Genomic DNA, 15,267 nt, shown 5'->3' with positions numbered 1-15,267 from the left:
TTCTTAGAATTTTTTGAAATAGCTTGTGATAATCTGTGCATTGAATTTTCCTCATCACAATTTTCAGTCTGTACTCTGGGAATGACAACTGTTGTTCTATTTAAATCTATATTATTACAAAATGTAACTGTTTAGAACTTGATTATATATTACTTTCCATTGTTTGATTTTTGTTTCTCTGTGGAGAGAAATAACATATGTGAGCACAAGGACAAAACTTGTCAAATATGTGCTCAAATATGTTTGTTTTTCATAGATACAGACAACATTATGGTGGTTACTAGAGGAAAGGGGATGGCATGTATCATAGAAATGTACACTTAAAACCTATATAATCTTATTAACCAATATCACTCCAATAAATTTAATTTAAAAAAATTTAAAGAAAAATTATGAAATATAATTTTGTGTTATTTCTCACAGTGCCTCACACAGGACTCGATAATTACCAGCTTCTTAATAAGCTGGTAGCAAGATGAGATATTCCTAAGGGATTCACAGTTTATTAGTGCTCTTAAGAAATCATTATCGGCCCTGGCCAGTTGGCTCAGTGGTAGAGCATCGGCCTGGCGTGCGGGGGACCAGGGTTCAATTCCCGGCCAGGGCACACAGCAGAAGCGCCGATTTGCTTCTCCACCCCCCCCTCCTTCCTCTCTGTCTCTCTCTTCCCCTCCCGCAGCCAAGGCTCCATTGGAGCAAAGATGGCCCGGGCGCTGGGGATGGCTCCTTGGCCTCTGCCCCAGGCGCTAGAGTGGCTCTGGTCGTGGCAGAGCCCCCCCTCCCCAGGGGCGTGCCGGGTGGATCCCGGTGGGGCGCATGCAGGGAGTCTCTCCCCCGTTTCCAGCTTCAGAAAAATACAAAAAAAAAAAATCATTATCTGCTTTGTTTAAAATATTGAATTAATTTCTGCAGTGAAGTGAGAGGTAATGTATTTTTTAGGTACATAAATGTCAGTAGAAAACTAGAATGAGATGAAATGTTCTGTTGTCAATGAAGGACTGCAAAATCACCATCAAACAAAATGTAATTGCTAAGCATTTATGCTATTTATATACTTTCACTTTTTCTTTGAACATCTTTTTTTCTGAGTTATCACCATTAGTGGTAAAAGTAACAATGTAAAGGAGAAAATATGTTTGAAGAAAACACACACACACACACACACACATATATATATGTATATGTATGTAGATAACAGAGGATGTGGTTCTTGTGACTGAGTTCCCATATCATGTTAGTTAGTGACGGGGATTATGAGGAAGTAATTCCAAGGATTACAAGGAAGTTAGTTTTGGACAAGCCTAGTCTTGTCTCTTCCATTCTAAGAAAAATACAAGTAAAAATCTAAGAAAGTTAATATTAAGGTACTACTGAATTAATAACTAAACAGCATCTTCTAACTTATGGAGAAATATACTGCTCACAAAAATCAGGGGATATTTCAAAACGAATATAAAGTGACAAAATATTCTCTGATTTTTCTGAGCAGTATAATTTATTAAATTATTAAGTACCACATGAAATATCGACTGAATAGACATAGTATGGAAGAGAGTAGTAGTAAGAAAGAAGTATAAGACAGAAGTGACACAGCTCATTTTGATGCAGAGTATTCCAGGAGGGTACTGTATGAGACTAAAGCAGTCTGTAGATCCTCAAAGGCAAACAAAAGCACAAACATGAAATATGAATCTGAGAACACATGAGGGAGCCAAGGGAGATGAAATGGTCTCTGCTTATAGTGTGTATGACCCATAATAATTTATTCAGGGGTAACTAAGACTTATCATTTCCCAATGAAATAAGCATGCCCTAATCTTTTCTTCATATATATTTCTGAAAAATTCAATATCCAAATTTCTTGTTCATGTTAATGAAATGTAAAGTCTCCAAGAAATCCTTAGAAATCATTTTTTATCTTTTACTGATGAATGTATATCAATATATTCAATGAGTGCCCTAGTTATATTCATTTCCTAAATTTGGAAACATCTCCAGTATCTGTCCCTGACACAAGTCCAGTCCTAGCCTTCATCAATGCATCCTGAAATTATTACAATAGACTTCTAAATTATTTTCCTATCATCCCCAATTATAGGCACATTGTACATGTCTACTATATTTAACTGTCTATGTAGGGTGTGGCAAAAGTAGGTTTTTTCAGTTGTGAGTACATGAAAGTTTATTGTTGTATTATTATAGTATTTTCCATATGAACTGTAAACCTCCTTTTGCCCCCACCTGTACATTCATCATTTGACTTCCCTTCTTAGGGGGGAAGTCACTTTCTCTCAACCATGTCCAGAATAAAGTCCTGTCCACCGTGACTGGTTTTCACAGCTCTCCAGAGTTTGGTTCCATACTGGAAGTTTAACCCTAACACTCAGTACTTACCAAATCTGAGCTCGGTATTTGAACTAGGTTGTCTTTACTAGTGGTGGGTGGTCAATTCCACCTCAAATTTTTGTGCTTTTTTCCTTGTCTGGAATTCATCTATTCTCTTCTCTCCATAACTACATATAACCATCCATTAGAGCCTAGCTACTGCCCCTTCTTTTCCTCTGAGATATTAATTTGGTGTCTGAAAACATTTGTGCTGCTATTATTTAGCTGTGAAATGTTTAATATATGAAGTCCTATATCCTCTTTAAAATAAAGATGTGGCCCACATTCTGCTCCTCTTATCTATAACCTTAATACTATACCTCATATTTTGCATGTAGTCAATAAATAAACTTAAAATATTATTTATATTATTTAAATATATATTATTTATATATATTATAAATATTAATAGCTTAAAAATTGTTACCAAAAGCCCATCAATTCAGATTTGACAAATATGAAAAATTCGTTTGTAATGAGTGATTTGATTTTTATAGTTTTGCTCTGTCAAAGTGCTTAATCTGTTCTCTAAATCCATAATACACATTTCATTTTTTAAAAAATTGTTAAGTATTCCTGGCTGGACAGCTCAGTTGGTTAGAGCATCGTCCGGAAGCACAGAGGTACACAATATGATCCCCGGTCAGGGCATATACAGAACAGCTCAATGTTCCTGTCTCTCTCTCTTCCTTCCTTCCTCTCCCCCTAAAATCAATATATAGAAAAATTTAAAAAGTGGCTATTATTCAAAATCAATATATACATATATTTTATCTCAGCCTTATATCCCCAGTACTATTTTTATGTATAAACTCAATGACATCAAAATCCAAAAAATAATGTCTTAGTGCACACTCAGACTTGCAGTAAATTTTGTGAACAAAAAAATGGGCCACGAGGATAAAGGCTGAGTTGGTGACTATGAAAAAAAAACTAATTAAAATTTCTATTACCCCATATTTCAAGTGAGCTGTATCTAAATTAGGTTTTATTACCAAATGATAAAGTGGATCTGTTTGATATCAATCGTTACTAAGGGATTATGAATATTCCCAAACAGGGAATTAATCAATGCTTTATCTGGAATCAAGGAAGTCATAAATACTGTTAATACCAAAACCTTCTCTTATTTTTACTGGATAGGAATAGGAAGCATTTAATCCACAGAGAAAAATGATCCACATATTCATAATATAGTTATTTCATATACATAATGGTAAAAATATCAAATTAACATATTTGAACTCATGGTGAACATGTCCAACACAGTCCTCTGGACACAAACCTTCCTGTAAAAGCATGTTTTCAACTGGCAACATTTTAATAAAACAAGAACTGAAGGGACACAATAGGCAAATGAGATAATGAACATTAAATCATGCCCCATTGTTTGGGGTTTTTTTTTTTTGTATTTTTCTGAAGTTGGAAACGGGGAGGCAGTCAGACTCCCACATGCGCCCGACCGGGATCCACTCGGCATGCCTACCAGGGGGCGTTGCTCTGTTGCAACCAGAGCCATTCTAGCGCCTGAGGCAGAGGCCACAGAGCCATCCTCAGCGCCCAGGCCAACTTTGCTCCAATGGAGCCTCGGCTGCGGGAGGGGAAGAGAGAGACAGAGAGGAAGGAGAGGGGGAGGGGTGGAGAAGCAGATGGGCACTTCTCCTATGTGTGCTGGCCGGGAATCGAACTCGGGGCTCCTACACGCCAGGCCGACGCTCTACCACTGAGCCAACCAGCCAGGGCGCTCCCATTGTTTTTATAAAGGCAAAATTTATGTCACACCAACAGCAATGTAACCATTAATTTTTTTGTCACATTTTTTACTGTAATTTCACACCATTTTCATCATCATGCTGGGAAAATGATATTGAAAGAGAAATCTTTTGAACAAACTGATTAAAAGAAACCATGTGAACCCACAAACAATTTTAAGATTATCTTCAAGAAAAGTAAAATTTGTCCTCTGGCAATCCCACAAAATATAAAAAAAATGTGTATTTTCTGATAGTGTTGAATGGGAGGAAATAGGAATAAGTGATTAAAGAAACAAAGTGAAAGAATTTTTAAATATTTTATGGTTCTGTATCTTTTTTTCTAAGTGAGAGGAGGGGAACCAGTGCAATAGATTCCCTCGTGCGCCTCGCATATATAGAGCCACTGGCTTTGGGAGGGGAAGAGGGAGAGAAGGGGCAGCAGGTTGGGGACAGAAGCAGATGGTCACTTCTCCTGTGTGCTCTGGCCAGAGATCGAACCCAGGACTTCCATACGCTGGGCTGATGCTCTGTCCATTGAGAAAACCGGCCAGGGCCTTGGTCTTATATCTTAACAGATGCCTATCATCTGCATGTTCACCTCAGGCTTCCACATTCCTATTTGTAGGAAAAGAAGAATATGTTTAAGAGGACTTAATGACAAAATATTTCCAAAATGGACTAAAATTCTTACCAAAGTGTTGAAGGAGAACTTTTAAATGGTTAGAAACAATCAAACACTGACCATTTGTTTGAATTACAAATTTATATACACTTTTCCTTTTTTACAAAATAAGTACAACCACTTTAAAAATTAAAAAGACAGTACAGACACATTCCAAAGTGGCAAATTTTAAAGTGCACTGCCAAACTGCTATAATTGTTATTCACAGACATCTACATGCAAACAGTACTGGGTTAGAATGTTTCAGAGCAACTAGCAGTGTTTGTTAGCAGAACCACACAGTAAAAATTTCAGAAAAGTAGAAGTACATACCTCACTAAAATCTTACGTGAAATATCCCCATTATTATTACATTCATATATAAATGCAATGACATCTAAATCAAAAAAAAAATTTCTTAGTGCGCAGTTAGACTTGCAGTAAATATTGTGAACAACAGAAAAAAATAGGCCATGAGAATAAAGGCCGAGAGATGATGATTACGAAAAAAACCCCCCACTAATTAAAAATTTAAAAAAATCATGGCAAGGACTGTGTGTACATGCTAGAGAATAGGCTGCTGAGGGAGCAGAGCGGGCAGAAGGTAACAGGCACCAATTTAGGTGGAACAGAACAAGGGGTTATAAACAAAAGTGATCATGAAACGCAAGAGTAAAATGTGGGGGGGGAGCTGATACACACACACTCACACATACGATACTAAGTAAAATTTATTTGTAATGTCAGTTAGATAGATTTTAATAGGAGTTATAGCGAAATCTCAGCCACAACTATCTCACAAAATGGTGAGAATCAAACAATTCACAAATCAACATCTGTGAAAGCTATATAAAATGTAAAATGCTATATATATATATATATATATGTAAATTTACTCAAAATGCAAACAAAACCTTTCATTTCAACTCTGGGAGAAGGCACACAATGAGCTCTCTGGAGAGAGTGAGGAGAAAATCTCACTCTGGTCCATTCCCAGGTTTTCTTGGAACTTTAAACTTTATAGTCATTCTATGGGCTGCTTTTGAATATAGAGCAAAGACACTATAATTTGGTCTAATGGACATGTGGGCAAAGATGTCATACAAGAACTGTGTGGAGAAAAATCCTTTTTAATCTGTGGGGAAAAAAGTAATTTCCTTCCCTGCTCCTTCACCATCATAACCTTTATTGACTGTACAAGTGTGAATATTAAAATATGCCAATTTACCCTCTTGAGGAAGAAATGAGAGGAGCAGGAAATGTAATAAAAACTCACCAAAACATGCCAAAACATGTAATATTTTTCCCCCAACACTAACCACTGGGATAGGAAAATAGGTCTAAGATGCACCATGTATAAATATATGCAATGATTATTTTACAGTGAGGGAACTGAGGCATAGTGAGACTAAATAACTTAGCTAAGGCCACTTATCCAACATCACAAAGTCAATATTTTCTGGGACTGAGTTATATCAAGCCCTGGCACAATCCACAACAACACAGTCTTATATTTTTAAAAAAGCTATAGAAATAAACTGAGAAAAAGAACCAGCTGTATTTTTAGCTTCCTATTTTCAAGCTCTGTCTCTAAGTTTTAGAAATACTTTGGCATTATGTAAAATTTTAATTATTCTTAAAGTTAAACAGCAGTTCCATAATTTCTGATCATTAACTCTCACTGCACTTTTCACTAATTAAAAGTACATGCAATAATTAATCATTGTAAAATGTCCTAAAATTTTCAAAAACAAGCCCAAAATCATGAAAATACAAGCACTTAAAGGACCTTAGAAACAATCGATTCAAACCAGCTCACTTTATAAATAAGGACATTTAAGGCTCAGATAGGTTAAGTCACTTGCTCAGGGTCACACAGCTTGAGAGTTCCAGACTCCAGATCAGCATTTAAATCTGCAAACGCGTAGCCTGGGGCTTTGTTCTTTTTCAAACCTAGAAAACATGACTGCAGTTAGTTACACATTTAGTCCAGGACATCCTTAAAATTGAGTGTCCTTAATAAACGTAAGCCATGTGGCCAGGAACGAACCGAGTTAGTTCATACCAAAAATGAGCTGCCAGTCACTGTGATGAGATCTGTTTCTTTCTGACAAGCATGGTTTCCCGACGGACTGGAGAATCCAAACTGGGTTTCTTCCTCCTGTGCAAAGAAGTCAGAGCCAGAGTGCATGTGCCATTCTGATTTGGTTGGCATCAGTAGTTCTGAGACACTGTTTTCACACAGGGTGCTTGAAGGAGTCAGAGCATCTGTGTCCACTGTTAGCTTACTGCTGGGGGTCAAAGCCTGGGGCTCTTGACTCGCGTTCTTCATAGCCAAAGAGCCCAGAGATCCCAATGGCCCCGCTCCCGGGCTCGAGACATCGTCCATGTCCAAGGGGCTCTGCTGAAAACCGGTGGCTGTGGTTCCAAAAAAGAGAGAGGTATCCAGACTCTGAGGAAGGTCAGTGGTGGCCATCAAGGCTCGAGGGTCCACAGCCTGCCCCAAGCAATTATTGTTGTGAGCAGGGAGGTTCCCGGCCAGAGTGGGGCTCACAGAAGCCACATCAATGGTCAAGATGCCAGAGTTCACCAATGCCGTGTCCAGCACCGCGGCGGCGGAGCTATTGCCAGGCACATCGGAGAAGAGGGACACCAGCTCTGCGTCACTGAGGTCACTGTGTCCCTGGCTGGTCAGCTCACTGCTGGGCGTGAGCGCATTCGCAGCTTCTAGCTGAGCTAAGAGATCCTGGCCGAGGTTGTGCCTCTTGGCCATGTGGGTCTTCATGCTGTGCTTGGACGTGAAGAGTTTATTACAAGTGGAGACCGGGCAGCGGCTTTTCCAGGTGTCCACGTCCTGCAAGTGTTTCTTGGAGTGGATGTAGAGACTGCTGCGAGCTGAGAACCTAGCGCAGCAGCCTTCCACGGGGCACACGAATGGCTTTGTGCCCAGGTGGGTTATGCTGTGGCCTTTCAGATGCTCGGCCCTCGTGAAAGACTTGCCACAGCCTTCCACAGGGCACATGAACCTGCGGTCGTCGTCGTGCTTCCTCTTGTGCCTTAACAGTTTGGACATGCTGGTGAAGTTCCAGCCACAGCCGTCAAAGTCACAAAGGAAAGGTCTCTCGCCGGTGTGGCTGCGCAGGTGGATTTTCAGCCGACAGGCCTTGTCGTACTGCTTGCTGCAGCCCGGGAAGGAGCAGGAAAAGAGTTCCTGCTCCCTGAAGTGGGCGCGGTTATGGGAGAACAGGGCACTGACCGTGATGAACGTCTTCTTGCAGCCGGAAAAAGCGCACTGGTAGGGCCTCTCGGGCTCGAAGTGGCTGCGCTGGTGGGCGCTGAGCTTGGCCTGCGTGGGGAAGCTCTCTTCACACACCTCGCATTTGAAGGAGTTCTCCTGCTCGTGGCCCTTCATGTGCGCCTTGAGGTTGTACACCGTGGTGAAGCTCTTCCCACAGCCCTCCGCCGGGCAGCCGAAGGGCCGCAGCTTGTCGTGCGACTGCAGGTGCCGCTTGAGCTTGTAGGAGGTGGTGAACGTCCACCCGCAGCCGCCCAGGGGGCACTTGAAGGGCCTCTGGCCCTGGCTGCTGCTGTGCGTCAGCAGGTGCACCTTCAGCTGGTGCTTCTTGGCGAAGGTTTGCCCGCACTGCGCCTCCGGACACAGGTAGAGCACCATGCCGGAGCCCGGGCACAGCGGCCCGCGAGGGCTCTCGGCGGCGGCGGCGGCGACGGCGGCGGCGGCGGTGGCGGCGGGGGAGGCGGCGGCCGGGCCCTCCGCCTCCTCCTCGGGCGCCGGGGCAGGCGGGGGTTCCGCCGGCTCGGCCAGCAGCAGGTCCGGCGGCAGCTCCGGGCAGTCGCCCGGCTGCGCGGCGTGTGGGACCCCCGCTAGCGGGGCGATCAGACCGCCGGGCTGCGGGGCAGGCGCGACCCCCGGCTCCCTGGCTGGCGGCGAGGGCGTGGCCAGGGTCAGGACGCCGTTCTCGAAGCGCAGCAGCAGGTTCTGGTTGTGGATGGTGACAGTGCCCGCGAAGGCCGCGGCGGGGCCCAGGCCGGGGGCGGGGGCGGGGGCAGGGGCGGGGACCCGGGCCGGGGCGGGAGCCGAGGCCGGGACCGGAACCGGGATCCGGATCGGGATCGGGGCCGGGGCCGGGGCCAGGGCCGGCAGCGCGGACAGGCCGCGGAGGCCCGGCGCAGGACGGCCCGCGTGGTTCGCGCCGCTCTCACCACCCTGGACCCCGGGGCCGGCCTCCTCCCTCCAAACGGGCCCCGCGGCCTGCACAGCGCCCGCGGTCTCCACGTCGCCACCCACCGGGTCCAGCAGTACCAGGAAGAAGTCTTCGCCGCCGCCGCCAGCCGGATCGGGCCTCGGCGCCAAAGGGCTCGGGCCCGAGCCCGGGCCCCGTGAGGCCGCGCGGGCCTCCTCGCGCCGCCGCCCGGGCCCGCCATCTTGGGGGCCCCGGAGCAGCAGGAGGCGGCGCGCGGGGGCCTGGCCAGCCCGCGGGTCAGGGCCTCCGTGGACTCGGCCGCCGCCCGCGGGGCTGCCAGCGCCGCCGCCCTGTCGCGCCCCGCGAGCGGGGAGCAGCCTCGGGATTTCCATCTCAGCGTCCGTGAGGCTCCGCTGGAACCAGAGCCGCGGAGGAGGTGCGACCCCGCCCCCTGCCGCGGGCCTGAACACGTTCCTGAAAGGGAAAAAAAAATGTGCAATGCGCAGAAACTGGCCCTATCAGATATTAAAACGTGTTTAACGCCACAGTGATTTAAATATTGTGGCACTGGGTCTCTGGAACAGAACAGAAAGCCCAGAGGCAGAGCCTGGTATGCATAATAAGTTCCACAGTGAATTTACTAGGAAATGCAGCAGACCTTGCAGGTAATGGGGAAATAACAGTTCCTTTGGTAAATGGTGCTGGAATACCTAGTGTCTGTCTGCCAAACGCAACGGAAATCTGCACCTCCCTGTACAAACCAAAACAAACACCCTGCCCCTCCCAGTGCTGAGCACGGTGCTTACTTAGTACTTCTGTGTGAAAACCGTTTACTTACTGGCTGGCTGGCTGGCTGGCTGGCTTGATAGATGACAGGATGGATACTCCTCAGAGAAGACAGGACGTGTCCACGTTAAACCACCACAGTGCTAGCTAGCAATTCCTACTGAAAACGATGTGTTGTCTGATTTGTTTTTCCTGGACAAGTTCCTTATCCAAAACTGGCTTGATCGGGAAAATTCGGCACATAGTTACATTTTTTGTGCTGCCGGTGCAGAGACCAGAAGCAGTAAGAGGCGGGGCCGGAACAGAGGAGTACTGTTCGGCCGAGAAAGGCGAAGGCTGGAAGATGAAACAATGTATATTGAAATTCAGACAACCCAACCCCCTCCAGGGTTCTCGGTGTACAGCTCGCAACCTAAGCCAAGTCTTTGCCCTTCCACCAGTGGTCATGCCATGGAAAATTTTATGTCCAGTCTCACGGCACAGCGACGACAGTCCTCAGCTTCCTAGATCCTCCAGCACAGGGAGGGCTCTGGGCAGCAGTACTGTTCAACGTGATGACGTTTCAACCTACGTCACTGCAGTGAATCTCCTGGGAGACACGCACAGACGACCATGACCATGTGCAGTCCACCCCACCCCACCCCCACCAACACCGTGTGTATCTGTATCTGCTTGCAGTTAGTTGTGGGCCAATCTGACTGGAATGGATTTGGCCTGTGCCGCCTAAAGATCTTAATCACTGATGATGATGATCCCCCAATTTGTCATCGGTGAGTTGGAAATTGACGTACACATAGGGTGATCTATCTAGCAAGAGGGAGGTTTAGAGAGATGACTTGATTATGGGCTGCCTATAGCTTAAAGAATCCCTGCTTCCCCCATGGTTTAATGATAGTGTACACTTGCTGATCTCTTTTTTTTTTTTTTTTTTTTACTTTTTTTTTTTTTCTTTTTTCTGAAGCTGGAAACAGGGAGAGACAGTCAGACAGACTCCCGCATGCGCCCGACCGGGATCCACCCGGCACGCCCACCAGGGGCGGTGCTCTGCCCACCAGGGGGCGATGCTCTGCCCATCCTGGGCGTCGCCATATTGGGACCAGAGCCACTCTAGCGCCTGAGGCAGAGGCCACAGAGCCATGCCCAGCGCCCGGGCCATCTTTGCTCCAATGGAGCCTTGGCTGCGGGAGGGGAAGAGAGAGATAGAGAGGAAAGCACCGCGGAGGGGTGGAGAAGCAAATGGGCGCTTCTCCTATGTGCCCTGGCCGAGAATCGAACCCGGGTCCTCCGCACGCTAGGCCGACGCTCTACCACTGAGCCAACCGGCCAGGGCCACTTGCTGATCTCTTGATTAGAAGATCAAGTGTCTCCTCCATAACCACTCAAACCTCATCAACATTTCTACTTCACATATTTTCTTTGTACTCTATTGTTTTGGAGGGAGCGTTTTTCCAATCTGAGATACAGAGGAGTGCATAAAACATACTTGCCAGGTTTAGGTCTTTGATAAAAGCAAACGCCTCTGTGTCCAGGAACCAGGTCAAGAAAAGGATCGTTGCCAGCCGTCCAGAATTCCTTCCAATCACAACCCACTCCCTCCCCTATGGATACAGTCATTACACGGACTTCATGATCGTCATCTCCGTGCTTTTCTTGATGGCTTTGCCACTTTATATGAAGTTATGTAAACAGAATTAATTATGCTGCATGCTTCCTTTTATAGCTTCCTTCTTCCATTCTGTATCACATTTGAGAGACTCATCCATATCATTCGTTTGTAGCTGTCCATCTTTTGTCTCCACTGTTCACAAGAATTCCAGTGTATGATTTCAGCAAAGGGATTATGATATGATTATACCATTCTAGATTGGATGGACACTGAGGGTTGTTTTCAGTTTGACGATTGCTATGAACAGTGTTGCAATGAACTCTCTTGGACATTACCCACGGGACACATTGTAATAATATCTTGGGGATACATCTGAGAACACAACCGCAGGGTATGCATATCTTCAGCTTTTCTAGAGGATGCCAGATCCTCTTCTGCAGTTGTACCAGTTTACTGTGTCACCTGTTGGCAAGACTGCATTTAGTGCCAGAACCACCAAGTATTGTCAGAACTTAGTATCAATTTTTACTGTTACTATTAAACTATTACATAGTGGCCTGTCTAGTAGCCCTATAGATGTCTTTTTGTCCTCTGAGAAAGGCCTGTTCAAATCTAACTCTTTCCCCTGTTTTTCTATTGTTTTCCATCGTGTACTTACTTACTTACTTAATGGATTTTTCCTGTGTGTTCAATACCGGTCCGTCATTTGATGGTTATAGGTTTGGCCAAAATAGATGGGCCCTTCCTCTGTGTCTGTGTTTTCACCTGCTGGAATTTCTGTGAACAGAAGATCACTGTAATCATATGGACTAGTCCCCCCTCTCTGTGGTTTCGCTTTCTGCGGTGTCAGGTTTCTGTGGTCAACTAGGGTCTGAAAATATGAAATGAAAAATTCAGGAGATATACAACTTTTGAGTTTTAAATGACACGTCGTTCTGAGTAGCGTGACGATATCTCGCACTGTCCCTACTCCTTCCTACCCAAGATGGGAAGAGTTCCTTTGTCCAGTGTATGGACTCTGGACATAGGGTACAGTCAGATGTTTTTAGGGAGGGGGCGTCCACACTCACATCACTTTTATTACAGTATATTGTCATAAGTGTTCTACTTCATTAGTACTTATAGTGGTTAATCTCTTACTGTGCCTAATTGATATGTTAAACAGGATCGTATGTATGCCTGTACAGATGTATGCATGTATGTTTGTATGTATAGGAGGACACATAATATAGACAGGCTTTCTGGCATACTCCAGGGGTCTTGGAATGTATCCCCTGCAGATAAAAGAGGGTTACTGTACTCAGATTTATCCATTTTCTCCTTATGGTTAGTGCTTTTGGCTTTAAGAAATCTATCCCAGGCCTGGGGCCATGAAAATATTCTCTGTATTGTCTTATAAAATATTTATGGTTTTTCCTTTCACTGTTAGGTCTGAATCCACTTGCAGTTGTTGTTTGTGTATGGTGGTGAGAGGGCTTCTATTTTTGTTTTTCATGTGGATATCTGATTGTCTCAGTGACTCATTTACTGAAAAGTCTGCACTGATCCAGCTTTCCTGCAGCGCCCCATGTATCATAAATCCAGTATCTATCTATGTGTGGATTAGTTTATATTCATCTGTCTCTTTGAAATACCACATCTCAGCATTAATGACTACAGATCTATCATCAATCCTGATATTTGGATAAGGCCAGTCAATTCTACCTTGTTGATCAAACTGTCTTGGTTATTTTCGGCCTCTTTTGACTCCATTTAAATTACCAGTCACTAGTAGGAGTTCAACCAAAAGCTTTTTGGGGTTCTAATTAGGCCTGCGTTGAGTTTTTAGATCTGACTTCCTTTCAATACTGGACATCTGATTTGTGGATATGTTCGATCCCTCCCTTTAATAAGAACTTCTTTAATGTGTCCCAATAACATTTTATATTTTTCACATAAGAGGACGTTTTATCCAAGGTACTTCGTATTTTGAAAATCCTATTTTTATTTTTTTTCTTTTCTAAATTTATTGCTGACAAATAGAGTGTAACTGGCTTTTCTATGTTCATTTTTTTGTCCTTAATTGTCCAGATACTTTTATTGAATTGAATAATTTGTCCTTAAATAGTTGTAGATTTTAATGCCCACAATCATATCGTTTGTACATAATGCCTATCTTATCTATTCATTTCCAAAGAAAGCTTTCAGCAATTCTAAGAGTGATATTTGTTATAGATATTGTGTTCTGTAGCAATCTTGATCCAGTCAGGCAATAGGAAGTACACAGTGATCAGGGGAAGTTTAGCATAAAGAATTACTAAATTATGACAAGGTATAATACATAGGATATAAGAAAAATCTACATGGTATTATTTTAGGGTTGAAAGAGAGTAGACAAAGAAAGACAAACTTGGAATGGGGGCCCCTCCCCAAGGACAGCATTGAGTCCTCACTGTCAAAGGTGCAGGTGATGCCACTGGATGGCAGAGAAGTTGGCTGCTTTGCCCGGGCCAGAGCTGGACAACAGAACCATAGATGGTCTACAGTTGCAGGCTGTGCTCTGGAGCATATCCGTGTGGACAGGTCACAGATAGTGGCTGGTGTGTGGGCTCGTCATAGGAATAGGGGTCCTGGTGGATTTGGAGGCCTGTAACTCCCAATGTCCTGTCCATAGAATCAAGAGGGCGTGGGTGTGGGGAGGGCTGCAGCATTGGGGGCACTATAGGAGATAAAGCCTGCGTTGGTGGAGGTGGGGTGGGACAGCAAGCGCACAGAGAGAATCAGTGGGCAGGTGGCTTGTGGCACAGGACATCCCTAGGAAGAAGGTCACAGAAAGCTGATCACCAGGCTACATCAGGATCGCGCATTCAGTGAGAAGAGAAAAGTTGTTACGGGCTCATGCCTTGGAAAAGGCACTCAGGAAACCCTCACAACCACACCTCCCAGAGCCAGAAATCATAGGAGGCTCATTTCCTCCTTCGGAGTCCTTCTGTCACCTTCTCCTGTTAGGTGTAACATCCTGCTCACCTTGAAGGAGAGATACTTAAAGGAATCTGTCCATTATCCGAGAGTGCATATCGAAAGGGGAATTTAGAGCTGAGAGACGTTAATAATTGACTTCATATCCTTTATCAGTTTAGGGGAGCTTCTTCTCTTCTTATCTTGTGGGAATAGTAGTCACCCTACCTACAAGGGTTATTGCTAGTTCACCCAATGAAGAGTATCGATCATCCTGTTGTTTCTCTAGCATGTTAAGGATTAAAGCAGCAGGACTGGCTATGTCAGGAGTGTTAAGAGACTGCTTAGGATTGTTGTGACTTCTCGGTTCCCTGGCCTGAAAGGAGTTTTGCTGCAAAACCCAGGCTCTGGCCCAAAGGTATATCGTGGTGTTAGGGCAGAGAACCTGTGAGCTCTGCACTGTAGTGTTACTCAGGGTGTGCTTACTGCACTACAGGGAGGGCCTTGGAGTGTGTTGACATTGCCTCTTCCACCATAAGTGTGAGTAGCACATTTTGTCCTCAGGAACAGACTTGTTCACACCTTAAATGCTGCTCTGTTCTCCTGGTAGCTGCGCCTGAACGAAACAGGAAGAGATCCTGGGACTTCATTTAAAGTGATGCCCAAACGGAACGCTAACTGTGGAGGAGCAGGGTAGAAGAGTTCTATGTCAGTCTTACCAAGTGTATATATTTACCAGTGTTGGCAATTTGAGTGCTTTGATTGCACTTTTCTCAAGTGGTTTCAGACTCCAAAATGGACAAAAAAATTGACGGGGGAAAATTATATGTATTTTAACCTTTCTTAAATGGGAAACAATCCATTCTTTATTGGTTGAATGGCAACTTATATTGAGAATGAAAGACATATCAATATTAATAATTTAAAAACCCTTCT

At 44.5% G+C, this 15,267-nt stretch overlaps 1 protein-coding gene across 3 annotated transcripts; it reads right to left on the bottom strand.

Annotated features, from left to right (window-relative positions):
- Positions 1 to 4,892: 4,892 nt before the first annotated feature.
- Positions 4,893 to 10,420, bottom strand: LOC136316968 (zinc finger X-linked protein ZXDB-like). Of its 3 annotated transcripts, XM_066249379.1 has the most exons (3): positions 9,841 to 10,420; positions 6,866 to 9,476; positions 4,893 to 6,753 (listed from the first exon to the last, which is right to left on the bottom strand). In XM_066249379.1, the coding sequence occupies exons 2-3, from the start codon at positions 9,392 to 9,394 to the stop codon at positions 6,748 to 6,750; spliced, it is 2,535 nt and encodes an 844-aa protein (XP_066105476.1). In that variant the 5' UTR covers positions 9,395 to 9,476; positions 9,841 to 10,420; the 3' UTR covers positions 4,893 to 6,747. The 3 variants fall into 3 exon arrangements, with proteins under 3 accessions (XP_066105476.1, XP_066105475.1, XP_066105474.1); XM_066249378.1 differs by lacking the exon at positions 4,893 to 6,753 and having other exon boundaries at positions 6,759 to 9,476; positions 9,837 to 10,420; XM_066249377.1 differs by lacking the exon at positions 4,893 to 6,753 and having other exon boundaries at positions 6,759 to 9,476.
- Between the last annotated feature and the right edge of the window lie 4,847 nt (positions 10,421 to 15,267).

This window comes from Saccopteryx bilineata, chromosome X (genome assembly GCF_036850765.1).
Source record: "Saccopteryx bilineata isolate mSacBil1 chromosome X, mSacBil1_pri_phased_curated, whole genome shotgun sequence".
Classification (NCBI taxonomy): Eukaryota; Metazoa; Chordata; class Mammalia; order Chiroptera; family Emballonuridae; genus Saccopteryx; species Saccopteryx bilineata.
Note: the sequence above shows the minus strand (reverse complement) of the source record. Positions and strands in the feature narration are given on the sequence as shown.

What these genes read in the sequence shown, in the direction of transcription:
- LOC136316968 (XM_066249379.1), bottom strand. Translation starts at nt 9,394, where the DNA reads ATGGAAATCCCGAGGCTGCTCCCCGCTCGCGGGGCGCGACAGGGCGGC.